Source organism: Chrysemys picta, chromosome 1, assembly GCF_011386835.1.
Source record: "Chrysemys picta bellii isolate R12L10 chromosome 1, ASM1138683v2, whole genome shotgun sequence".
In the NCBI taxonomy this organism is placed as follows: Eukaryota; Metazoa; Chordata; order Testudines; family Emydidae; genus Chrysemys; species Chrysemys picta.
The window spans coordinates 203457930-203482915 of record NC_088791.1 but is presented as its reverse complement, the minus strand read 5'-3'; the positions used below and the strand labels follow the sequence as shown (position 1 = coordinate 203482915).

Sequence of the window (24986 nt, the reverse complement as noted above, 5' to 3'; positions counted from 1 at the left end):
GTATGAAGTTTAGAACCAGGAATTTGGTTCAAGGCTGTCTCTAATGTAACAGGAGAGCACACATAAAATGCCCACAGTGTGCTCACATACTCGATGCCTCTATACAGAAATTATCTAACAGAACATGTATCCTTTCTCTCCCGCCCCCTTAGGAACCACTGAGAAAAAAATTCAATCAGTCTAACTTTAAAGATGACAAGTGGAAAAAACATATTAAATGGATTCACCGTTCTTTAACGAAAATGTACTCCAGAAAGTCTTGAGACTACTGGTTTTTAAACGTCTGACCCTGTAAAAGGCCCATGAGATATTTTTCTTTTGACCTTGATAGTAGAAGGCTAATATAGATTCCACATCATATTTTATAAATTGCTTCCCAGCACCTGCGCCATTCCTGCTTGGCTCCAGGAAATGAGATCAGATCCTCCTTTTACAAACTTTAATAAGTCAGTTCGTGTTATAATCGTGCAGAGAATAAAACTCATTTCAACATCTTAATTTTCTCAACAGTTTTATTGCCTTTAAGAAAATTTTTGTAAAATATAAATACAAAGGCAGGAGAATTTACTTACAAAGTTAAAACACAGATCTCAAACGTAAACACACAATTCAGAAAATTTTAGTTTATGTACAGTTTCAAGCAACTTCAACATATGTTAGTTTTTCAATATTTTACAAGATACAGAAAAAATAGTTCAAAGTCTTCTTTAAATAAAGAGCATAAAATGTTTAAACATATATAAACAATCCGGTTTGATGTGTGAAAACTAAATTTCACAGTTTTTAAATTAGGATATAAAAGTTCATACAATTAGTTGGTGTATATGGATATGGTTTTAATTTATATTACAAGCTATTGAATTATATTCAATAGTGCTTACCTGGCCAAAGCAGGTAATTCTGTAAACAAAAATAATATCATGAAGTGCCTTACCAAATTCTATCTCCCAAACAAGCCACATGACTTTGATCACATCACCTATAAAAGTATGTTCTGTGTAATCAGTGCTTTGTATGAAACAAAGTCAATGTGTGGGTGTGTTATATTTTTTAAATGTGTTCCAAGTAAAAACAAAAGTATCCCAAAGCCTGTGTGCATTTAAAGAAACATTATATAACAATTTTGTAAAAACTGATTAAAGTTCTTAAAAAAAAAATGTTCCAAAGTTCAAACTGGAATTCAAATCTCTTATATAAAGGAAAGATATTTTAATATTTAATAGTGTCCTTTCTTTACAGAAACAATTGCATTTTTAACACATATACATAAAGAATTAACTTTATATGGTACTATACATTAAATGGCCTGGTGGCTCACCAATGGATATCAGAGAGATTATCATCATCCGGATGCAACCACTCAAGTGAAGAGCCAAGTAAAGTCTGAAGTTCACTTGTAAACTCTACTAAGTCCAAGAGTTCCTTGCTTTCCGGATTAAAAGCTTCAAGGTCCTTAGCACAAGAGAACAACTGACTCAAAGACGTCTGTTTGTAAAACTCTGCCTCGGTGATCGTGACAACTTCTACATTAGGGAAGTTGCAACGGAATATGCGGGATGACATTTTCAGCCTCTTTACTATGTCCGACAGCAATAGCCAGTTTCGCGGTCTGCAGAACAAAAAAAAAAAAAGGGGGGGGGGGAGGGGGCATAAATAATTGACAAAGTTATAATCATCCTGGTTATGTAAGCAGTAGCTTTACATTGTGTGTTAAATCCTGCTCACCACATTCCTGCAAACACTTTCACAGGCATCAATGAGACTAGCTGTGGAATTAGAATTTAGCAGTGTCCAGATGCATGTAGACAGACATACACGCATACTAATGTCATCCATGGCTTTTGGGTGACAGGCTGGTTGTATGATATATCAAGACAGGCCCTGACCCCGTAAATTGAAGTACATAATTTTACACAGGTGGCGAATAGTCACACTGACCACTACTCACATGTGTAAATGTTTACACGATGAAGCCTTGCTTTTTATTTAGCAGTCAAGAATTAGCTTACAGTTAAACAATCAGTATCTTGGGCAGCTATGAATTCTCAAGAAGCAATTAATGGGGAAAAACAGTGGATTTTTCAGATTAATATTAAACACTAAATATTAAATTCAATTTGTGTGTGTGTCAAATTTTGATTAATGTGCATTTAACCACAGTCAAAAAAGCTAGTCCAACATGGCTTATAAACTCTTCAGAGATAATAGGTTATGAAGAAACACTGTAGTTTTAAGTTATGCAACTGTTGCAAACTACGAACAGTTGTTTACTGAGCTAATTCACACTCAGGAGCGACTACACAACTGAAACAGTCCAGGTTTCTACTTGTGATGAACAGTGTTCCAATATCTGTATACAACCAACATGCTATAAGCCATTTCTCGATGTGTTTGATCCAATGCATTATTCATGGGTCAAATCCAGCTTTGCATCGGAGCGTTAAAACTGTAGTAACGCTGCCATGTCACTCATGAAGTGTCTATTAAGTGATAAAGAGATGCAAATTCACAAGGAAAAATTTCAAGATAAAATGTTAAATTACTTAATATTAATCTGCCAGAAGCAAATGTGTTATTTTGGGACCGTCAAGATCCTTTTTTGGGTGGTGGGAGGACGTTTGATATGTCTTGGGTTAAAACAGTAATTCACTCTTTTCTGGGCTGTAAAACCAGTTGTCTATGCTAACAGCATTTTGTAAATCACTTTATACTGTGGCAAATACAGTTAGCACACGCAGAAAGTTTAGACTGCAATTTCTTTGCGTACCCGTACGCTTTTGGAACTCCACCCTAGAGCTGACATATCAGCTTTCTTCCCTACCACCTCGCACAGTAGCACACGGTGTATGAATAATTGTACAGAAATACAACAGTTTAAATTGTGCTATTCTAAAAGCAGCATTCAGGCACTGACTCCTGCTACCCCAAATAGATTATTTCATAAAGTTATATCAGTTCTTACCCCTGAGAGAGAGACACTTGGATGTTGTAACATGGCAAGAGAGGCCCATCTGAAAATTCAAATTCAAACACATCGCTAAAGCCATCTTCATCCTCATCACTTGGGCCAGGCGGATTTGCCAGGATGTCAAATCCAGATTCATCTTTTGGATCTAGTTGGGGAAGGGGAGGGGGAAAGGGCCGGGTCCAATCAGCATTAGGAGCATATTGCTAATCTTGCTTTATCATCCTGTAACTGATGCAGTAAATAAAACTAGACACTTCCCTTCAAAACTTCCTCTGGCTTATAGCAAAAGAACACCCCCCCCTCCACCCCCCACCCACCCACCCACACACGCTAGATAATGTTTTGAAACTCCTTCACATACAAAAAAAAGGATAACATTTGCTCACCGCACACAGAGCTGCCATAGAAATCCCAGTACAAACCAGGGTCATCAACGCTTCGACCTTGCAGGTCAGTTAAATACTCTAGAGAAGGAAACAACAACAAAAACAAACTCATCAGAATGGAAAGCTGTATGATGCACTGCCTGCTAAGCTTGCCAGAGTTCCAATATGCATATTTCATACCTCCTATCTAAAATCCACAACATATTCTTGATGCACATACTATGAAGAATACCATTCTTCTGAATATTCCTGGAATACACTTTTCTCATCTCCCCCCTAGCCCCGGTGGGTCCCTTTCACCCACTCAAAAACATCAACAAAACCCAACTCTTTGCAGCGACAGATTTTGACCCATGGATTCCTGAGCTTTAAACTGCAGCATCTTAATTTTCTGAGAGATGCAATCCTGACCCTTGAAAAAGTTCAAACTTTTCATCCGCCACAAGTCTCAAAGATAAGGAATTTGGGACGTAAGTAGCAGACATGAGGAGAAGGGAAAAGGTTTTCACACTAAGGGCTGGTATTCAGTAGGGATCCAGGCTGCTGCGATCGATGCAGCGGGGGTCGATTTAGCAAGCCTAGTGAAGACCCACTAAATCGATGGCAGAGCGCTCTCTGGTCGACTCCAGTACTTCAACTTCCTGAGAAGAGTAAGGTAAGTCGACGGGAGAGCATTTCCCGTCACAGTGCAGTGGAAACACTGGGATAAGACGACCTCAGCTACGTAGCTGGAGTAGCGTAACTTAGATTGACTTACCCCGGTAGTGAAGACAAGCCTTAAGGTTCCATCACCCAGAGGCAATATTTAGTTTGTTTATAGCCTTAATTTTGGGGTATTTACCAGAATAAGACTGAAGTACATAAGGATTAATTTGGGAACGCCAATCCATTGGACTCCAATACAGTCCTAAAGCAACTAGCCATTCCGCAAACAGGGCCATTTTGTATTTTATACACAAGTACTTAAACTCCTTCATTACAAACAATAAAAGGATAGGATATTTTTCAGTTGTGAGCCAATGAAATGACAAAAGGATTTTCAATTGTGTTTACCTTAAAATAAACAGGGAAAGTGAATTTATTAAAATGATTCCACACTCACCCACCCAATTTACATATTCAACTCCTTCATATCATAGCTTTTTAAAAAATAAAATGGTAGGTTGAACTTTTATAAACGTGAAAACTAAGAGGGGGAATTAAAAAAATTCTCTAAAGCTTGACACTAAAAGGTAAAAATCTGTATCACCTCAATAGCTGTAATTAATTATACTTAACATACTGCTACTATATTTGGTAATTTTATTTTTGTTTCAAGCAAAATTTTATGTACCAATAGAAACTACACTGATCAATGTCCAATTAGCTGGTCTCCAAACAATAAAATCTGATGGCAGCATATCATACATCCCACATAGCATATAAGGAGACAGTATCCATAGACATGCTTCTAATTTCTACTACTCAGTGTTTTCTTGGTAGGCAAAATATAAAGTCACTTAAGTGTGTTCTAGTAATTGTTATTTACATTGAACAATAAAACTTTGGTTGTTTGGTGCCTGGGAGGCAGAGACAGGAAATGTCACATTACATTCACAATAGCAGACAGAGTATAGAGTTACTCACCTGTTAGAAACGTTTCCATCAGTTCACTGTGTGTCATTTTCACAATAGTTCTACCTGAGTAGGTAGCAAGTGTTGGATCAGCACCATAAGAAAGTAACAAGCGGACAATTTCTAAGTGATCATTTTCTACTGCGTCATGGATAGGCCTAGAAAAACAATGTCAGTGTTAAAATTTTAGAAACAGTGGGCCAAGTTTATTCCCCCCCCCCGTTACCCCAGAGTAACTAAGGAGTGACTCCACTGACTTCAGTTCAGGATTATACACACACAAGACAAATTAAAAAACCAACATAGAACTATCAAGAGATCTACTAATCACTACCTTGCACAGTTTGCTCGTGCATCATTGTTTCATCTTTCCCCACACTGTCTTTTCAGAGCGAAAGCAATTTGGAAAAGGTACTTTTGCTATATGCTTGTACATTGCCTAGCACCTCTCAGTTGCTACTGTAATAATTACACTGATATAATGGAGTGCAGAAATTGAACAAATGTGTGTCACCACAATATACTTCTCTATAGGCAAAGCACAACAACATTCCAAATTTCAGTCAATTTAACTTAATTGGATGGGCTGGGGAGGACACACTTACATATCTACCCAGAGGAGAATTGAAAGTCAAAGTTACCCAAAGGTTCTAGCTTATGTACTTAGGAGCCATCTGTGAAAACGTACTATGAATTAATATGGAATACTATATTTATTTAAGTGGTAGTTTATATATTCACACCATGATTAATAAATTCCACTTGCAGAATATATTAATCTAAAACTCAAAAATGCTGCATTAAGATTAATATATAGTAAAGTTATATAATAAAGTTAGAAGTTTTACAGCAAAACATTAAGAATGTGAAAAAAACTAAAAATACCCTTTGAGCCTATAGAAGCAGTAATTATTATGCATGTATATAATTCTAAGTTAAGACTCCCCCTAAATTGTAATTAATTTCGGTCTTTAAAAATATTGAGTACATGTAACTGGAGTTATTTTAAAGTCAACATAGTACACCATAGCATCTAATGAGAAACAGGTCTTAAAATCCCAGCTTTTAGAAAGAAGCGAGTAGAGGAGGCATGTGGACCCAGAAGAGGTGTTTACATTCAACAGACTCTAAAGCAGAGTAAATTCACTTTCTCCAAAAAGTAAGAGTCCTTGTATAAACTTTCACTTTTAGACTCCCAGGTAGGAGCATTGTTACCACTAAACATGATACACAAGGGAACTTAAGCTTTCAAACTCAAGTATTTCCAGACAAGAAAAAGTAAGATACTGTTTACAATTATCAGAGGGGTAGCCGTGTTAATCTGGATCTATAAAAAGCAACAGAGTGTCCTGTGGCACCTTATAAACTAACAGACGTATTGGAGCATAAGCTTTCGTGGGTGAATACCCACTTCGTCAGACGCAAGTGGTGGAAATTTCCAGGGGCAGGTATAAATATGCAGGCAAGAATCAGTTTAGAGATAACGAGGTTAGTTCAATCAGGGAGGATGAGGCCCTCTTTTAGCAGTTGAGGTGTGAACACCAAGGGAGGAGAAACTGCTTTTGTAGTTGGCTAGCCATTCACAGTCTTTGTTTAATCCTGAGCTGATGGTGTCAAATTTGCAAATGAACTGAAGTTCAGCAGTTTCTCTTTGGAGTCTGGCCTGAAGTTTTTGTGCTGCAGGATGACTACCTTTAAATCTGCTATTGTGTGTCCAGGGAGGTGGAATTGTTCTCCTACAGGTTTTTGTATATTGCCTTTCCTAATAGCTGACTTGTGTCCATTTATCCTTTTACATAGGGATTGTCCAGTTTGGCCGATGTACATAGAGTGGCATTGCTGGCACATGATGGCATATATTACATTGGTGGACGTACAGGTGAATGAGCCGGTGATGTTGTAGCTGATCTGGTTAGGTCCTGTGATGGTGTTGCTGGTGTAGATATGTGGGCAGAGTTGGCATTGAGGTTTGTTGCATGGATTGGTTCCTGAGTTAGAGTTACTATGGTGCGGTGTGTGGTTGCTGGTGAGAATATGCTTAAGGTTGGCGGGTTGTCAGAACTCCACTGGCCATTACCTACAGTCCTCAGCTAAAACCTCTCCAACGCATCATCAGTGATCTACAACCATCCTGGACAACGATCCCTCGCTCTCACAGGCCTTGGGAGGCAGGCCAGTCCTCGCCCTCAGACAACCCGCCAGCGACACCATCACAGGACCTAACCAGATCAGCCACATCATCCCAGTTCGTTCACCTGCACATAGCAAAAATCCTTAACTCTGACTCTGCATCCCGACCTGCTGTGCACTCCTCACTAGTAACGGAGTGTGAAATTCATCCCCCTGCAGAGGGCCAACGAAAGTGTTGAGGGCCATTTACATCCTCAAAATGGGGCTTAACTGGGACTCTGGTGATGCACAGGTCTTGTGCTAACCATCCACAAGGGGTGAAGTCCTTCCTGAATTAATATAGTCGTCTTATGATGCAGTTTCTAAGTAACTTCAGGAGAGGACGTGGGTATATCATAATGGTGTAGCATCAGAAGAGCTGGAAAAGGAAGGTAAAGTGGTGTCTTCCAGCAACTCCATAGTTTTTCTGGTGGATGAAGTTAATTGGGTTGTCCATCTTAGAGTGTAATTACCAAAACTGTGTGCGCTTTTTATTCAATTCTACACTATACAGTGTCTTATACTGCCCTCATCACAGTAGCATCCAATTATCTTCCAGAAGCACACGATGCAATGTGACTAACATCCGTCACATGTGATTCATTCTCTGTCTCATTAACACAATTTTCCATCTGGGGAGTGTGGTGTCTTACTTTTATAAATGTTATATACACTATTCTGTGTGTTGATATTAGATAAGTAAGTGGAAGATGTGCACCTTACACTTGGTGTAGAAGCTCGTGAGGTTTGAGGTGGTTCTTGGTTCCTGTGGAAACTTGTCCCACCATTTTTTTTTATTAAAAAAAAAACAGGCCACTGAGAAAACTCTGCCTCTACTATACAAACAAATTTACCCTTTCAATGGACAGCTAGATTGTGCCAGAGGAATGGAGTTGTCAACTCTGGTCCTCATCCCACAGCTTTATGAGATCTTTTAGATATCCTGGTCCCAAACCAATGAATGCCTTGAAAATGTGGAATAAGACCATTAAGCTGACATGGTATTTTATGTCATATCATAGATTTTTAAAGTCAGAAGGGACCATTATGATCATCAGCTATGACCTGCATAACACAGGCCATAGAACATCACCCAGTAATTCCTGCTTCAAGCCCATAGCATAGTGAGCAGAGAACCAGTTCAATATGCTTCTGGTGGCCCATGCAGCTGAGGCTGCTATAGAGAAGAAGAAATTTTGGAGTTTCTTGCTTCTACACTCCTCTGGCACAACGAAACTCTGTACAATAAGGGCAAAGCTTGTCTGTGCTGGAGACAAAACTTTCTCAAGGGCTGGTCTGAGACAGTGGAGTGAGATCCCCCAGAAAGCAAGGACCACCACAAACCTCACCACTTTCCACTCAAAGCACAAGGCACATTTATTTGACCTTGCCTTCTCCAACACAAACACATAGCAACATGCATTAAAAAGAGACAACCAAGTGTAAAACCCTACCAAAACAAGACACTCCACTACCCATGCTTTTCCTGCTGGGGAGGATGAGAGAACAAACAACGTGTGACAGATGTATAGCCAAGTGGCTTAATGTACTACTCAAAGGCATTCCAATACTCTGGTGATGAGCATGGTGTAAGAACGTATATAGAAGAGAAGCTAAAGTCTGAGTCACTGGCCCATATGTGACTGTTAAGCTATTGTGTATATCTGTATTGAGAATAGGAGAAGGGACAACATCTGAACTATGTTGAAAATGCACACAAGGTCTGGTACCTGTAAGGGAGTAAAGCAGATACTTGTTGCCTAGAGGGGATGAACACTGATAGCAGGTCAGAGTTAGGCTGTTTGCAGACATTCAGTACAAATTTTCTATTTGTATAAAATTAGTGAAATTTATTGGAGCTTTAAACTTTGAATTCTTTGGCTTCAGCGTCTTATCTTTATGATTTTCTAACAATGATTTTATTGAAGTGATATTTATTTACAATCTTAACTATGTTTTAAAGAAGTGGTTTGTCTGAGATGTCCCTCAAAGTCTGTCTACAGAAGGAACATTGTCCAAAAGTTGCACTAGTGTCACTAAATCAATGTAGTGGCCCTGAGAGGGCCTACGCAGGGGAAGCAGTATCAGATCTGCTGTATCTTCTATGGGAGCGTGCCGCTCCTGCTCCATGGGTCACACAGAGTGTGAAGAGGTCTTTCACAGCAGGTCTGACTGAGCAGAGGAGAGATCAGAACACCTGCTGCCAGGGCCAGCTCTGGCTTTTTTGCCGCCCTAGGCAAAAAAGCCACCCCCTGCCGCCGTGCCCCCCCCCCCGTACCCCCCGCCCAGCGTGACAGGGAGGGCGCCGAGCCCAGCCGCGGGCCCACAATCCCTGACCGGCCAGAGCACCGGGGGGAGGGTGGAGAGCCCCCGGCGGCCAGAGCGCCGGGAGGAGGGCGGCGAGCCCAGCCGGGGCTCTCCGCTCTCCCCGACCGGGGCTCTCCGCTCTCCCCGACCGGGGCTCTCCGCTCTCCCCGACCGGCCGGAGCACCGGGGAAATCGGAGCACTTGCTTGGTAGGCTGGTGCCTGGAGTCGGCCCTGCCTGCTGCATTCATTGTCACCCCTCTGGGGGCAGGCTTGGCTCAGGCAACTAGAGATGGGCGCAGAGGGCCAGCCCTGCTCCTCTATCTCCTCCTCAGTTACGGGCCTGTGATGATTGCAGCTTGCTGTGCAGAGCAGCTGTCTAACTTCCCCCCACACCAGCAAGTGACCTGCAGGAACTGTTTCCCCTACTTTAGTGGTGCAGGAAGCCTGCACAGGAAGCAGCTGCTCTTCAGGGCCTCAGAGCCCTATCTTTTTTACGCACACACACCCCAGTGGCAAGCAGAACTGTTTGAGCTTCCTAACCCTCCCACCCTGCCACCAAGAAGCGCCTCTTTTTTGTCTCCCTCAGCTGTCTGCAGTTGGGTGAGAGAGTGTGCCCGAGTGAGGGAGGTGAGGACGCTGCTTTTTAAAAAAGGAGCAGGAGTGACAAGTTAAGGTGGCTTGAGAAAAAAATGGGAGATAAAAGACTATAAAGAAGGGGAGGGCACAACACAGGGAAAGGAAGAGAGAGCAAGAGAGACAGGAGGAGGAAATGAGAAAAGGAAAGAGAACAACACTCAGAACAAGAGGAAAATATACCCAGAGATAGGGTAGAAAAAGGAAAAATTAAGAGGAGGAAAGATGGGAGAATAAAATATGGACAGTCGTAGCACTGTCAGCCTACGGGGTTAGCAAATGAAGCCCCTACCAAAACAGTGTAAAGGCACAAGCAGGTACTAATATTTATACTGATGAAGGGGAGATATAAGGAGATTTCCTGTTTCTAGTGGAGTTTATTGCCCTCTCCATAAGCTGCTAAAGGCCTTCTGCCAGGGATGACAACTTTTACCTCAGGTCCATAAAGATACACCAGACTGCATGAAATAATAGTTATTTTAAAAAAATGTCCCTTGGAATCCCCATACAGGGCTTTATTCACTACCACCCTCAAAAAGTATTTATTTTATAGGAATTTCAAAAAGAATTGCTACCTATACCTACGAGTACAATTAAAGTGGTCTACACACAGGTTGCACAAGCCCTTACAAAGGCAGGAGGCCCCTCCTTGGGAACAGGGGTGCGCTGCTAAAGCAGTAGCATCCTACACAAAGCATGGATTCAAATTCTCTACCATGTATCACCTTTTCTTAAAGGGAAATTTGCAAGCAGGGGTTTATAATTCCATCACTAGGTTCTGGCAATATGCAAGCCATTCAAATTTTGTGCTCAGTCTTTATGACACCATCAGAATTCCCTGGTTGCAATGATAGCCCTGTAATTTAGTAGTTTGTTATTTTATTAGGCACTGTAGTGTGTGCGCGCCAGATTTTTATTTAAATACATACCTTTATATAAAGGGCTGTCCTATAGAGCATATGAGGTGCAACCTGCTTGGAGGGTGGCTACTCCAGTTGAAGTTCCTCTAGTAAAATTAGCTGTTACAGGAGATCATCTTGTCAAGATGAACACAGGAAAAAGCATAAGACGACAAGTTTTGGCATGGTCCTCTTAGGAAGAGGACTGACTAAATTCAGTTGCTAAAAACAACAAAAAACTGGCTGTGAAGAGTGAGTCTAATGTCCTAGAGAACTGACCACAGAATTTGTGACAAGAGAGAGAGCCTGGTAATAGAGATGTATGGTTGCAATGTGCATCAGACTTCAACATCCCCAGCCTAAAACTTTTAGGTTTAAAACAGCCTGCATCTCAGCTGAAGAATGTCTGCTCATCATGAAAAAATGGAAAAGTGTACATAGGGTTCTTACAAATAAAGAAGGATGAGATAAGGCCCAACATGCCAATAATGGTACTTGCAAATATCAGACGGTTGTCTTACACCCGTTGTTGAGCAAATATATTCCTATCTGGGAAAGAAAATGTTTATCAGAACCCCTTACGCATAGTCTATCTACTACTATTATTTAAGGGGAATACAGTTAAGAGTATATTTGAGACATAAACTTAAAGATCTCAACCTTTTCTACAATAATCTTTGATTAGCCAATAGTTTAGCAACAAAATAGACATGTATTCACAAAGGCTGACACACTACAGCAATGACTAAGTATTCTAGTGAACATTCACGTAGCACTGGATTTCTAAAACCACATTTAACATCCAAAATCACTGTATTCAGTACAGGCTATTCTGCCACCTTTGTTCTCACTGAATGATACTTTAATTAGGGTTACCATTCGTCCGGATTCTCCTGGACATGTCTGGCTTTTTGAGTTTAAAAATAGCATCCGGGGGGAATTTGCAAATGTCCGGATTTCTCCCCCTCCCCCCATGCAGAGTGCGGTACGGCTGACAGGGCAGCCAGCCGGATCGAGCCAGAGCCCCTCCTCCGCTTCCCTCCTCCTCTCCCCTGCAGCTTCAGATCACTCTCCTCCTTTCTCCCCCCCCCCCCCAACCCTCCCTGCATTCGCAGATCGCCGGCCATTCGCATCGGGCCTCCAGCAGTCTGGAGCTCCTCCCCCTGCTCCCCCTCCCCTGCTGCCCAGCGCGCCGCTCAACAGCACTCTGCGAGGGCGGGAACCGGGCTACGCGCTCTGTGGGAGAGCGTGTTGGGCTCCACGCGCGGTTCTGAGCAGCACGGTAAGGGGGCCAGGGGGGGGGTTCTGGAGGGGGCAGTCAAGAGACAGGGAGCAGGGGGAGGGTTGGATGGGTCAGGAGTTCTGGGGGGTGGGGGGGCTGTCAGGGGGCGGGGGTGTGGATAAGGTTTTGGGCAGTCAGGGGACAGGCAGGGGGTAGGGTCCTAGGGGAGCAGTTAGGATGGGGGGGGGTCTCAGGAGGGGACAGTTAGGGGACAAGGAGTGGGGGGGGTTGGGGTTTCTGAGGGGGGCTGTCAGGGGGCAGGAAGTGAGAGGGGCTAGGGCGGAGCTCCTGCTGTCCTCTTTTTTGATTGTTGAAATATGGTAACCCTAACTTTAATCCACAAGCAGTATCACTGATTTAAATTACTACTCAGTGGGAGTATGGGTAACATGACTGTGCCCTACTCATGACATCAAAACGCAGTTGCACCATCTAATTTCTTGTTACTCAGATTTTTTTTTAGTTCAGCAACATTTCAAAGGATTTGGACCCTTCAAAAAGGTAAGTAATAAACAAGAACACCCAAGTAATTACTCAGGAAACTTTCTTCCATTCATGTACTTTGCCTTATTTTCTATTTTAAAGATGTATCTCTAAAAATGCCAGAGACAAGAAGAGGCCATCCAGTGACTTATCATACCTAAGTACATATCAGTATAGTACACAGGCACTGAACGCGAGGAAAATTATATGCATGACAATTGTCCATAGCAGACTTACAGTGATTTCATAAAACAAGTCACAAAGACAATGTCGTAGCGTTCAGACTCCAGCAATAACCTCAGCTGGCACATCTTTTCATTGACAGAGCCAACCAACAGAGCTGACCAAAGGTAGAAGGCAATAACTAATTCAGATCCTACATTTGGTTAACTGGGATCAATTTGAAGCCAAGACAGGCAGACCAGAGAAACAGAAAATGCACGTAGATGTGTCACTGTGGGTTGGCCTTAACGAACTCACTTCAACAATCTGATGGAACTCTGAGAATCATTGGTTAGCAACATCAGCATTCCCCATCAGAGGGCAATGATGCATATTGTTCCTGGTCTGGTAAGTGGAGAACATACTCAGTAGCAGAAGAGATGAAAAACACAAAGTGGCTGAGAACCTTTTTTTTTTTTTTGGGGGGGGGGGGGCGGGGGGGAAAGAGAACACATACAAGCTTACAGGGGAAAATACAGTTAAGGTTCCAAAGGAGAAATGGTATTTTTCTTATTACCAGAACTATCTTATACTCAGATATACACTTGGCTATACAAGCCAAAAAGGAGGAGAAGATGGTCCTCCTCAAGGAATCGTTCACAGAAGCTTGTACTCTGTATCCTGCTGAACTCTAAGAAACAAACCTAAGCAGATCTGATTTGGAATACGCTAGCCTACTCAGAAGCCTTTGAAAAAGCTAAGAGAATCTGCCACCAGGAAGCAAAGGGAACCACAAGATGATTTCTCAGGGCAACACCTATGAGTGAGCTGTTAGACAAGATGATGATAGATTGTATTTTAAGACGCATTTTTTCCAAAACACGGCAAAGAAATAAGACTAGCTCCTGAGTGCATATGTACTAATATTTCTTCCCTGGCATAACTGTAATAATCTCCATTTGTGAATTTGAACTTATACATACTAACAACTGTTTGGAAACTTTATTAAGACATTTTTCTATACGGATTATTCTGGCAAGTGAGCTAGAAACCATTTAGGATTCTTTTTTATGGCAACCTTACTTATGCATGACTGATTTAGGGAGTCCCAGAGATAGTAGAAAACAGTTTGATGGAGGGTTTTTTGTTTGGATGTTTAAGATCTCCCCCTTTCTCTCCCCTTTGTATTTTTTAAGAGGTGGGTCATGGGAAAGGAATTTTTACTATTCAGCCCTAGATTCAATGTTTCTCCAGAAACATCTTTCCAAACTGATGGGCTGGTAATGACAGACCATCATGGACTTCTAATGGACCATCTCTAGCAGGACTCTTGGAGCTTTGTTTTTTTGAATCCTACCTCCAACTATTTCAAGTTGATATGCAAAAACTTTAAAAACAAAAGAGACAGATTCACAGTTATGCTAATTTTATGTCCTGGCTAGAAGGTGGGATCTGATAAAACATTCAAGTTAACTAACTGCAGGAGCACCTTACCCCCTAGATTTTTTAAAAGAAGTAGAATTATAAAATAACCTGCCCCCAAGAAATCATGCTCCTTAATACATTTAAGAAAAGTTGTAACCAGATCAGTTCCTCCGAAACAGTAGAGGATGAACCATTTACGATTAAATTCGATAAAGAACTTTCTTAGCACAAAGAGATACACATTCAAAGCTTGAGAAATCATGCATGGCAACTTCCTCAACCCCCACGTTACAGAAAGAGGCTCAACATCTACTCAAAACAGGAACTAAATGCATACGGGGATTCTGAGGAAGGCAAAATATACCAGCAGAGGAACCATTAACTCAAAACGCCAAAGGAACAGACCTACTTTAAAAAGAGTCGTGTTTGCTAAATTAAAAGGAATTTGTTTTAAATTAAAAATAAATCAAATCAGAGTATCAACACACACAAATATAGCTAATGCAAGAGGGGCTCTCTTGGGCACAAATTTTAATGGAGGAAAAACACAACTTTAGCAAAAATAAAGGATGTGGAACTTATAAAGAGGATCATAGCCTTCAGGTATCGTTTCCTCTGACTGTTCAATAAGAAACTTCATAAAGCTCCAGAAAAGCAAGTATACTATTACCGAGAAAAAATACCAGTATATCAAACACTATTAAAATTCACATGTAAAACAAGCAGTAAATCAAACAAGCCACAATACAAAAATGTGTTTCCCACAGTGCAAAAGAAAGTGACATGAGAGTGAAGATTCTCTCACGTCAGTTTTGGACAACAGAAAAAAACAAAAATGAACTGGCAGTTAGAGGCTAGATGTGCTAAAGAAACATGAACAGGAGTACTTGTGGCACTCCGAGACGAACAAATTTATTTGAGCATAAGCTTTCATGGGCTACAGCCCACTTCTTCAGATGTAGCCCACGAAAGCTTATGCTCAAATAAATTTGTTAGTCTCCAACGTACCACAAGTACCCCTGTTCTTTTTGTGGATACAGACTAACACGGCTGCTACTCTAAAGAAACATGGCGTAACTATTTCAGAGGAGTTCTAAATTTTCTTGTGTATAAACTTTAGCTAACGCCAGAACTTACAAGACAAAAGAGTGAGCGATCTAGAAAGGACACCAACTTTTGGAGAAATGAATTTTCTTTAATCATTCTTTCAAAACAGCTAATACCATGTACGTGACATTAATCCCACCATGTGTTATTTCGTTAATGTGCCACAAAGCACTAGTTATTTTATCTTAGTAACTATAACATTGCTAACCTGGTTCCATCCTGAGCGCTGCAGTTAACATCAGCCCCATACTCTAGGAGATGTCGCACAATGCTCAGCCAGCCTCTGGCGCAGGCCTCATGGAGGGCACAATAACCTGCGTTGTCACGATGATTTACATCACAGACCTTGTTTTCCAAACAATACAGAACCACTTCCTGAAAATGGGGGGGGGGGGGGGGGGGGGGAGAGAGAGAGAGAGAGAGAGAGAAGGATAGGTCATGTTATTTGTTGCTGTTGAGATGTGCATACCTTTAACATGTTTGGGTTATCTCTCTTTGAATGAGGGGGGGGTGGGGGAAAGAATCATGTGGCTCTCATCCCCATAGAAGTATCATTTTGAAAGTCAAAGACCACTATTTTTTCACAAGCAAGGCAGCATTTGTATTGCGCAGCACTAAGATCTCTAGGCACACCAGTGGGATTTTCTGCATTAAATAATGGTAGGAAACACAGAGAAAGGATGTACCCATTTCACACTAAATTATGGCCTCTGTTTCCTCAGAATTTGCTTGGTGTAAACTGTTAGAAAGGTTATTAATCTTACCCCCGTGTATTAAAATATTAATACAAAAATGTTCCAAGCACAGCAGTAATGCATTCAATGTTAGCTTGATAAAAAAAAGTTTTTAAAGACATGAAGGACAATGGTTTCCATTAGAAAACTAATCATAAGAAAATCCTAGCCCCAATGAACTCAATGGAGCCAGAATTTCACCCACAGTGATTTTCTTCATTCAGAACTAGAGCCAGATGCTCGTTTCCAATAAATAACCTATCACTGTGGGAAGCCATGTGGATTTAACACAATTCATCTTGCAGTCAAATGTACCATGGTTGAAGGCCTAGGCCAGCCTCAGCTCTGTGCTCTCATGCAACCTTGAAACAATGACTGTTCCATCACTCAACCAAAAATTTGGGATTGGTGCAAGTTTCATTTATTTGTGTGGGAGGCACAAACAAATGATACAATACATAAAATAGCTCATGTGCTCTAAGATTAGCTGCAATCCATTAATTTTGCATTCTCTACCTTTAAAGGTCAAGCAGTGAACTATCTACATGTTTATTTGGAAGCAATGTGGGGTTGTTTCCTTTCTCAGACAGAAAGTAATAAAATGCTGGGTGCAATGCATATATTCTTTCAGTTTCAAAATCTACCGGAAAGCCTACAATAATCTGTGCTCTTGGTATACCTGACCTGAGAATTGGTATCTAGGATACAGCATGAAGCTGTTCTTTTAGCAGGCCCTCACTAACCAGACTAAAGTGGATAGCAGCAAGCTAATGAGCTGTCTATCCCAGTCAAGGAAAGAAACCCAGTCACATGACATTGGGATCAAGTGCATCAGCCACTTACTGCTGGTGCACCGATCAATTTACCTCGATCCCAGCAGTCTGGTGTCTCACCAACCAAAAGCTTTATTGTTCCTATTAATAATTCTGAAGGCCAAAATCAAAGAACTATGGTTTTACCTGAATTCCCTCATGTCTACCTGAAAGGGTCTGTATAATTAATTCTGGAACCTGAATTTGCTTTAAAACACAAAAAAATGTTGATTGAAAATTTTCAGACCAACGGATTTTTAATTTGGTAGAAATTCACGTGTGCGTGCAGAGACACATTTTAAGGGACATCATAAAAGTGACTGATAAATGCTGCAACAAACCATTATCTTTGGTAGTAATTTTTCACTGTAACAGGAAGAGATTTAATAATGTTGGTTTCAAATATAATACCGCTCAACTGTATATAGTTAAACACAATAGGCCCAATTATGCGCTCAGATTTGCATGAGCTTATTAATATCCTAGGAATATGGCACAATCCTCTTTAAAAGATGGGCAGCATGTAGCCCACTTACTGGACTAAGTATGAAGCCCTTACTAGTTGCAAGCTAGCTGCCTTTTAGCTAACAGCAGTTCCTATAATATTGAGCTGTAGTTTTAAAATGAAGTTATTCTTTAAAACAATTTTTAAGCCTCCAAATTTAGTTTAATTTTATTTTTATTTTTGTAAAAAGGAAAGACTTTCTAGGACAAAACGTTTACTGGACCAAAAGCTAATTTTGTTGGACAAGTTCATCTTAAGAGGCAACAAGAAGAAGGTTATTAACCACAAAATGTAAGCATGAAGACCATAAAACACTACATTGTTAATTAATTATATGCCTCATTAACATTTTTTTAACATGATTTACTCAATTCGTAGAAAATTTAACCATCACTGCTGAATGTATGAACATGTGGCAGCACAAACATTTTGGATTCATAAGCCTCCCCCCCCCGCCTTAACCTTAGAGAAAGGTTGTGAAGCTCGCATGGGTCAATTTAGATATATTCATATGGCCCATTTAAAGCAGTGATCTGAACATCACATGCTTAATAAATCCAAAGAACCAGCTAGCTTGCCACCAGCAAAAGCTACACCATAGCTGTGTTCACTGCCTGCAGTTTCTTTAGCTAAATAGTAAACAGTAATGGTAAGGAAAACACCACACATTTAAAAAGCTTTAACATATTTAAAATAACGAGGGCAGATCTCTCCCCCCACCTCCTCCCTCCCAGATCTTAATGGGAATCTCTCCCTTTCCACATGAAAATGCAGGTGAGCTTTTTCTGTGCACCATGCTCTCTCACCCTGGACCCACAGACAGCTATATGGATTATCCTCCACCCAATCCAGTGTGGAAACCACTGGATAAGATAAAACAGCTGAAGTCTGTATTCCCTTTTCTGCTGAGCTACTCTGCACCATGGAGGTAGCCTCCTCCCGACCTAACGGAAGGAAACCCAGGAGAAGTGGCCAGCGCAGCTTCCATGCAGCCTTGTGGAAAGGGGACTAGGAGAGAGCAACATGTGGATGGGAGGTGGCACAGAAGCACAAGGCTCTGGGAAGATGGTCCTATCCTGCAGGGCATCATGGGGATCCCTGGATTGTGCAGGCCAAACCTCCTGCATGATCCATAACGAGGCAAACCCCATCCTCTGTCTCCACTGAAACAATGGGTAGAGTCCCTGAGGGGAATTTCAGTCCTCTTCTCCCAGGCTCCTCCTGCATTTATTGCCCTCCCCATATCAGCTACCAGGTTTCTCCCTAATGCTACTGCCTTTCCGGGCATGATGTAATCCTGAATTGACTTAGGGCGAAGACTGTTGAAAACTTTCAGGTACAAACACTAACTAAAAGCACCAAGCGAGCTCAAATCAATTCGGTATGCAAGCCTTTAGCGTATGGCTTTATGCTTCCTATAGGCAGGGGGGAAAAAATTGTGTGCTTAAAATTGTACTTAAGTACAATTTAAATAAATATTTATTTGATGGACCCGTACAGAATGTACTTGTAATACTAATATCCTAGTTAACTAAGGGCTTGATCCAAACCGCCTTGAAGTCAATGGAAAGACTCCCATCAATGTGCTTTGGATCAGGCCCTAAAGACATACAGGGCCAAAGCCTACTCCATCTTACTTGCTTATGTAGCCCTATTGGCTGCAGCCAGGCTACACATCTGCATAGATGCAAGCCAGATTTATCACTAAATACTTTGTGAGTGTGTGTGTGTAAAAGCTGAAACAGGGATATACACAAACAAATGCTCCAGTCTAGGGAAAGTGACGCTGTCATAGTCATCTACACTGTACTACACAAGAATTAGAATTGAAAATGTTCAAACATGGTCAAGGAGGTAAAGTAAGGCTTCATTTAAAAGACAAGTAAATGGACAGCCTGAGTAGGGGGCTTGTAGAGATTCTATAGCTTCCAGTGCTACTCTGCTCTATTGCAGAAAGAGACCCCTTTACTGCCAAACAAACCACTAAACTTTCTGAAATTCCAGGCATGTTCTTTACACTAGCCACTTACAACAAGGTTTGATGGCAAGATTATAAATCATCATTCAGAATGGCAAGGTTTTGGGGGAGAGGGGAGACAAAAGCACATTTCTCCCTGGTAAGAAAGCAGAGGGAGAGAATAGTTTTATTAAAGACTTGTAAGCAGTGTCAAATACATTGCCTTCATTTAAAACATGACATCAGTGTTGTACCCTCTTCAGAATTATTTTGATTTGTCTACACTGCAGTAAAAAATCTACTGCATGGCCGCGGCTGGCCTGGGTCACGTGAATTAGGCTTGCGAAGCTCAGGCTGTGAGGCTAGAAAATTGGACATTTGGGTTTGGGCTGAAGCCTGGACTCAGAGACCCGACGAGGGGAAGAGGGTCTCAGTGCCTGGGCTCCAGCCTGAGTCCAAACGTCTGCACTGCTATTTTTAGCCCTGCAACCCAAGCCCGAATCAGCTGACCCAGGCTCTGAGATCTAGTGCCACGGGTTTATCATCGCAGTGTAGACATACCATTATAACCCCAAGGAGTCCTCCCCACTTTCAATGTCATGTGGGTGTGCAGAATTGGCAAGGAAATGAGTAACGACAATTGAGAGCCTCTATCTACAAGGACACTGAATAGAGAGTGCCAGTAATTTCTCTGGATGAAGCTAAACTCCCATTTTCCAAAGATTCTCTCCTACTGTTTCACTAGATACAAAGAGCAAATTACAGTTAGAAGCAACATAAGCATAATGGGGTTCTTAGACCTATGCTATGCATCATTCAACTACATGTCTACTGAAGGCTCCCTGCATGCACATATAATTTATTTCAGCAAAGGGAGCCCCAGAGCAAGGACTACAATAGAAGAACCTGGTCCTAGGTGGAGAGGAAGCTGGAAAGGGCCTCATTGTCTTGCTTTGTACAGAGCTCTGCAAATCACAGAGCTAGTCCTGCCTAGAGAGACAGATGAAGTGTCTTTTAAATTTATATTTGGAGTTATTTGCTCGTGACTCTCAGAATGCGACACCGAGCTCTCTCAGTATACTTGGATATATGCTCTCTAGATCAGGGGTGGACAAACTACGGCCTGCAGGCCGGATCCTGCCCGCCAGCCGTTTTAATCTGGTCCTCGAGCTCCAGCTGGGGAGCGGGGCCTTGGGCTTGCCCCCCTCCGGCGCTCCACGCAGCTTCCAGAAGCAGCAGCACATCCCCCCTCTGGCTGCTACGCGTAGGGGCAGCTAGGGGGCTCTGCTCCGCAAGCTACCCCCGCCCCAAGCGCCGCCCCCGCAGCTCCCATTGGCCGGGAACTGTGGCCAATGGGAGCTGCAGGGACAGTGCCTGCGGATGGGGCAGCACACAGCAGAGCCGTCCGGCCTCACCTCTGAGTAGCAGCCGGGGTGGGGTGGGGGGGAGGACTGGAAAGAGATGCCGCTGCTTCCGAGAGCCACTTGAGATAAGTACTGCCCAGACCTTGTTTACCTTACTATGTGAGAGAGTTTTAGGCCCGGATTCTACCCAGACTTATGCATGTGCTTAACCTTATGCACTGTGTGTAGTCCCATTGGCATCAATGAGACTACTCGGAGTGCACATAAGCATCACACAGCAGTCTGACATGGAAACTGTGGGTCAGATTCTCAGCTACTGTGAAGGAGCAAGAGGGAGAAAGACTCTGGAGCACTAAAAAGAAACCCTGCGTTTCAATTTCAGGTCCCATGGGAACAGAAATAATGCAAATTATAAAGATTCCCACAGCATCTGCATAATAATATAACTCCTAGCTAAAGTGAGACAACCCAGAACTAGAATATGTGTTTGTCTAGGCCAGGGGTTCTCAAACTGGGGGTTGGGACCCCTCAGAGGGTCACGAGGTTATTACATGAGGAGTTCTGAACTATCAGCCCCCACCCCAGACCCCGCTTTCCATCCAGCATTTATAATGGTGTTAAATATATTTAAAAGGTTTTTTAATTTATAAGGGGGGGGGGTTGCATTTGCAGGCTTGCTACATGAAAGATGTCATCAGTACAAAAGTTTGAGAATCACTGGTCTAGGCTAAACAAAAGATTTTCCAGACTAAATTCAGCCTTCCAAAGTTGGAACAGGCTTCTGCCTAAACTGGGGTTCCAAACAAGACAAAATCTTTATGGGCTGGAGCAAATCTTTAAGCTGGACAGGCCTCTGCCGAAACCTGACTTCCAGGCTGACTCAATCTTCAAAACTGGAGCAGGCCTCTGTCTAACCCAAGCTCCCAGGCCTAACTGCCTCTTTCAAAGCTAGGGCAAGTTTTATAGCTCCTTATTATCCCTGCTCTGACTAAATACCATCAAAATCAGTAATCACACTCACGATGAACCACTTTTGTCACAGCAATACTTCTTAGGATTGGGACCCTAATATGATATTACAAAATATCCCCTCCCTCAAGAAATAAAACCATGTTTCTGAGACAGCAGAGCTGGTGGATTCAGCAACTACTGATTTTTGTAGAAGCCAGGTCTGTTTGTTTAGAGCAGTATTAATGCTGAGAAGCATCAAAATATTTAGAACACTTTCTGCAATATATCCAAACACGCAAGTGGACACACCAAACATTACGTTCAGGCTCAAATATCAAAACTGTCCATTTTCTTTTGTAAATTACATGTCCTTAACATTAAAGGAAAGCAAAACCAGAGCTCATTAAAGCTCTCCGTACACCACACGGAACGTTAATTTGTGATTTTATACAGTGTCAGACAATATAGTGGTGGGGTTTCAACCCCTTATAAAACCTTCCTAGGTAGGAGTCCAGTTCTCAAGACACTGCACGCCCTCCACTCCCAACAGCTATAACCAGAGTTCAGGGTGCACAGCACCAAAGATTTAGGCCGGTATTGAACACACTATAAACCAAGAGAGTTATCAAGTTTTTGCTCCTCACCATCACTATACACATTCAAATTAAATGATGCTTTAATGAAAAACAATAAAAAAAAAAAAAACAAAGATGAGAAATGCATAAACTACAAATCTGTTTGTAGCTACCTCATCAGTGCACCAGGATTACATAAACTAGAATTACAAAGTGACTTTAATCCTGTGTACAAATAAGATTTTTTTTTATTATTATTAAAGAAAGCAAACAGCTCCCGCATCTCAATTCAGAATATTTAAAGGGATTCTTGCCTCATATCCCAGACGAGCTGCCCTTTGCAGAAGAGTTTCGCCAGCATTCTTATTGACAATAAGTCTTCGTGCTTCAGGCGGCATGGGACGACTTGGGGTGGTCTCCTGAGGGGTGCTTGCAATCTGCAACTGCGAGGGCTGAGAGACAGGTAATAATGAGGAAGTCTGCTGCAGGCGATCATACAGCTTCTGCTCATATGATTTGGCTGGTGAAGAGTCACAGTCTGAAGTAGGCTCTGGTCGCTTTCTGAATCTTCTTGTTACTGTGACCTGTCAAAATCATTATTGGATTTTTTCTCCCCCCTTTTTAACAATACACTGATGGGAATATATTTTGCCACTTAAGAATTACATTTCTGTTCTCATTACAAAAATCTACTACTGTTACTAAATTTACAACTCCTCAGTCTTTATGTCCGCACTAGGCTTTATCTCAGATAGACTAAGAGAACAAATTCAAAATATGCAAATAGTAAAAAGGGGAGGAGTTTGAATAAAATTACAGTCCACCTTCGTTAGAAAATCCTTCATAATAATGACCCTTTGGCTATAACAACCCCGATGCCTAGATCCCACCTTGACCCCCACCGCTGTGGCAAGGGCTGACAGCATAGCTGGAGGAGCTGTCAGCCCCAGGGCTGGAGGAGCTGTCAGCTGCCCTCCTGCCCCGGAGGCAGGACTCTTTCACTATAACCAGCCCCTAGCTCTAATGAACAAATGGTTTGGATCCCAATGGGTTCGTTACAGCGAGGGCGTCCTGTATTGCTACATAGCACAATAACGTGTTAGCTTGAGTGGCCTGGCTCTGCTGTACACTCTGTGAGGTTAGTGGATGATTAAATCTAAATAAAGATACCTTATCTTCAACATTTTCAATATCTGTGGTGTCATCCCCTGTCAGGGATGACCTCCTCCTCCTCTCCTGTAGTGCCAAGTGTTTTGTTTTACACTGACGTTTCCCTGATGGCTTCTCACACTCAGAATATCTCTGCAGCAGGGATGTAGCTTGGAAATCCTCCTCTTCATCTGTGCACAGCACATCTGTATTCCGGCTCTCTTTAATTTTCTGCTGTTTGGCAGCCAACCTCGAGGCTGGAGTACAGCTTGGCTGAGTCTGCCTTTTGCTGTTTGCATTGGTGGATGAAAGGCTCTTCGCAGGCGGAGAGACCATGAATAGAGGCAATCCTAAATGGGAGGAAAGGCATTACATGTTGCATGGGGTGTTGAGAAAATGCATTGTTAACACTTAACACTAACTCCTTTCCTGTTTAGGAGATTCACCAATTACATTTTCAAGTCATTAATATTTTAAATGTTCTACATTCAAAATGTAAATATGTGAACTCACAAGTTGCTAAATTTAAAGTAGTTGTAATTGTCTGATAAAACTACTACAGGAAATTCTTTATTACTATTGTGCCTAGATACTGCAGAGGCCTATCAGTGCACTGATACGCAACCTACGCACTGGAACCCCTAGCCTCAGTGGGCAAAACAAGGAGCAGAAAGTCTCAACTGTGAATTTCCTGGTTTGGTGGGTGTAAATGACAAAATTAGTTTCCTTACCTGTAATTGTCTTATGTGAATGGGAACTCACCTTCCTCCTCAGGCTGGGAACTGCTGTTTTTTTCTGCCTTTTCCAAGTTTAAGTGGCAGGCAAGAGGTATATGGGGAGGGGAAGATATTCTGTGTTCTAGGTAAAGAATATAAGAATGGCCATACTTGGTCAGACCAGTGGTCCATCTAGCCCAGTATCCTGTCTTCTGACAGTGGCCAATACCAGATGCTTCAAAGGGAACGAACAGAACAATTATCAAGTGATCCATCCCATCATCTAGTCCAAGCATCTGGCAGTCAGAGAGGGTCACTGGAGGAGAGCATTGAAGGAAGACTCAGAGGACTCTATCCTCAAAGACAAAGGATGGAGAAAGTAGCAGGTCAATTTCTTAGTGCTTTCCAAATAATTCTGAAATAGGCTTGCTGTGACTTTCTGCCTACAAAGTAGATGGATTCCTAGTGGAGTGAGCAACTATATCTTCAAGACTACTTTAATTAGATGCCTTGTAAAACTGGAGGATGAATTAAATAAACTATCTACATACAAAATATTTTGATGCTTTATACCCCTTCTACATTTCCCAGAGCATTGGGCTTCCTCCAGGGTTTAGTTCTACAGAAGTAGAATTTCACAACCCTGACCACATGTAAAGTGTGTAGTTTTTCTAGGATGCAAGGGGGTCTAGGATAAAGTGAGGGCAAAGAACATGATAATTTTAAAAGAAATTCAGATTTCTATTTAAGAAACAGAATTGGGGCTGACTTCTGAACCACCTTCTTT

At 41.9% G+C, this 24986-nt stretch overlaps 1 protein-coding gene across 14 annotated transcripts in view; it reads right to left on the bottom strand.

Annotated features, from left to right (window-relative positions):
* Positions 1-494: 494 nt before the first annotated feature.
* The window catches only part of BCOR (BCL6 corepressor), a 71374-nt gene continuing 46882 nt past the window's right edge, over positions 495-24986 (bottom strand). For 8 of the 14 annotated variants that reach the window (XM_065578955.1, XM_065578977.1, XM_065579005.1 and 5 more), the window contains 7 exons: positions 23505-23833; positions 22649-22918; positions 15645-15811; positions 4981-5126; positions 3355-3432; positions 2963-3113; positions 495-1609 (listed from right to left, as the gene is read on the bottom strand). In XM_065578955.1, coding sequence (XP_065435027.1) covers positions 1315-1609; positions 2963-3113; positions 3355-3432; positions 4981-5126; positions 15645-15811; positions 22649-22918; positions 23505-23833 — 1436 coding nt within the window. In that variant the 3' untranslated portion in view covers positions 495-1314. The remainder of the gene's footprint in view (positions 1610-2962; positions 3114-3354; positions 3433-4980; positions 5127-15644; positions 15812-22648; positions 22919-23504; positions 23834-24986) is intronic. The other 6 variants (XM_065578984.1, XM_065579001.1, XM_065579011.1 and 3 more) reach the window with 1 other exon arrangement.